The following is a 2,552-nucleotide window of genomic DNA, read 5'->3' as shown; positions in this document are numbered from 1 at the left end:
CATTTTCTGTCTTTATCTATTTTTTTATGGTAACCTCTTCATGGTAATGACACATATTTATCTTTTTAAAAATAAATTCACTCTTTTAGTAAAATACATGTCTTGTTCAAAGAAAAAAAATGTGTAAATAATGGTTTCAAGGAATAAAATCTACAATGAAGTTTGGAAACACTGAATCTGATCCTGCCTCTGACATCTGAAAGGCTTTCATAGCATCCCCATCAGAACAGGGGCTAGTTCTGCTCACACACCTCCTGTGATGGGGAGCTCACTACATACAAAAGGCAGGCAGCCCTATTTAGCTTTCCAGGGCAGTGCTGAGCCCAGGTCTACAGGGCAACTCGACTCTCCATCCTCACGGGGACATCTCTGTATAGTGGGCACTCGTTTACACCCGCAGCCTGCTCTGCCAGGTAAAACAGCCAACTGGGCAGCAGTTCCACTTCCTCTTGGAGGGAACCATGCCACCCAGGAACAACAGTTGGTGGTTTTTTCTCTTAAAGAGCAGCACCAGGAATGCAGGCCAGTGTTCCAGGAGGAGCTGGACCTTTCCCCGGCTTCCAGGAGTGGAGGCTAGGAGGCAGCCACTAGCCCTGGGGACATCACCAGGAACTCCCAGGACCACTAGAGAGTAGGCAAAAGCTGGGCTCTGAAGGAAGAGCATTTCACAAATAACTGTGTGACTGGGGCCTTCCCCTATAAGCCCCAGCACCTCTTCCTCTGGCTCCGACCACCCCTTCCACCTCCCCCACAGGAAGAGGCCAGCCTCTCATACATCCTTTGTGGTTCCGTGGGCCTTACTACCCTAGGGTCACATTTTGATCATTACTCTGTTATCCAACTTATCTCAGGATTCAAACACAGACACACGCATGGTTCACTTCTGTAAGTTTCTTTTTAAAATAGATGTAAAGGAAAATAAAAAGGAAAAATTGTGGAATGTTATTGTGATCAGCTACTAATATGTCCCTTCCTGGAAAGTCTTATGAGTCCTTACATGGGCCAACTTCTTGCCCTGTTTTATTTCATTCAATGTTTTCAACAGCCCTTTAAGGAAGCTTCATCATCACTCTTTGGTAAAACAACGTAGTAACTGAAAGAGTTTCCACAGTGGCTCAGTGGTAAAAAAAAAAAAAAAAAAAAAAATTTGCCTGCAATGGAGGAGAGGCAGGCAGGAGATGAGGTTTAGACGAGGGTTGGACCCCTGGGTAGGGAAAATCCCTTGGAGGAGGAAATGGCAATCCACTCCAGTATTCTTGCCTGGGAAAATCCCAATCCATGGGGTCCCAAAAGAGTTGGACGTCTGACCGGCCAACTAAACAAGTCATCACTCCCGCTTTACTGATGATGAAACAGGCTCTGAGAGATTAAGCACTGTGTTCAAGGTTAGGAACATGGGAGGATCTGAAAACGCTCTCAGGCTGAGGGCAAAGGGTGTAGTGCTCCGCCCACGCCTGACATCTACTGACGTCAAAAAAAAGGATCCTTTTACTGAAAAGGCAACGTGCGAAAAACAGTGGATTCCCCAAGGGAGGTGCCGACCTCACCTTACCGGCGTGACCTGGCCCACGTCCTCGGCACTTCCCCAAACACGCAATCCCAAACTCTCAGGGGCGCCAGGCGCACCCGAAGGGCCACGCACGGGTAGACGTCCCGACCTGGACCAAGGCCAGACCGAGGCCGGCAGTGGCCGCGGTACGGGAGCCTCCGCCCCGGCCCCCACCTACCACAGGAGGCCTTTCCGAAGCGGTAGGGCGGGAAACTCACTCCCTCCTACGTCCTGTCCCACGGTCTCGTCCCACCAGCCCCGATTCAGTTCCGAGTCAGTTTGAAACTGAGTCGCCGCGTGACCTGGGCAGCAGACTTCACCGCTTGGCTCTCGGTTTCCCGGCCTGTGGCTCCGAGATGAGGGTCTCCCGGAGTTGGGACGGATTAGTCAGCGGAGGCGTCCGACCAGAGTCGGCTCCAAGGGCACGCGGGGCTCCCGTGCGGCGGCGACGAGGGTGTAGGAAAGGCGTCCAGGCCCCCGCCCCTCTGCCAGCGCTCCTTGCCTCCTGGGATCTCGCGCCCCCTCCTCCCTGCTCCAGCCCCGGGCTCCTCCCCTCGCCTCTCCAGCCCCGCCCGCTCCGCCGCTGCTGCGCGATTGGCCAGCTGTCACCTCAGTGGGCGGGCCCCGGGGAGCGAGGGGCCGGGCCCAGCCTACTCGGCGCTGCCATTGGCCAGAGTAGGTGAGGCCTCCGCGGCGGGCGGGCCTGGAGAGGATGAATGAAGAGGGAGTGGGCGCCGAGCGGCCCGCAGAGCGTGGTGAGCAGCGCGGCGGCCCGGACCTCTGGACTGTAAGTGCGCTGGGCAGCGAGGGCCGCGGATGTTCAGGGCGCCTTCATGGGCGCGCCGCCTGGGTGCGCCGGGCCGCGACCTGCTGACATCAGGGGCGCGGCAGGTGCCCGCAGACACTGGGCTGGGGCTAGGGGATCGAGGTGGCGCCGGCGCTGGCGCGGCTGGAATGCCAGGCAGCGCGGGACGCTGGGCCCCGGCAGTGCGCCCCGCCGCCC

At 56.4% G+C, this 2,552-nt stretch overlaps 1 protein-coding gene across 1 annotated transcript in view; it reads left to right on the top strand.

Annotated features, from left to right (window-relative positions):
• Positions 1-2,236: 2,236 nt before the first annotated feature.
• Positions 2,237-2,552, top strand: part of SLCO4A1 (solute carrier organic anion transporter family, member 4A1) — a 24,000-nt gene continuing 23,684 nt past the window's right edge. The window contains exon 1 of the mRNA XM_010836593.1: positions 2,237-2,336. Within this exon, the coding sequence (XP_010834895.1) occupies positions 2,266-2,336 (71 nt within the window). The 5' untranslated portion in view covers positions 2,237-2,265. The remainder of the gene's footprint in view (positions 2,337-2,552) is intronic.

The sequence above is a fragment of the Bison bison genome, unplaced genomic scaffold (genome assembly GCF_000754665.1).
Source record: "Bison bison bison isolate TAMUID 2011002044 unplaced genomic scaffold, Bison_UMD1.0 scf7180017864063, whole genome shotgun sequence".
In the NCBI taxonomy this organism is placed as follows: Eukaryota; Metazoa; Chordata; class Mammalia; order Artiodactyla; family Bovidae; genus Bison; species Bison bison.
This window is presented reverse-complemented; position numbering and strand designations above follow the sequence as displayed.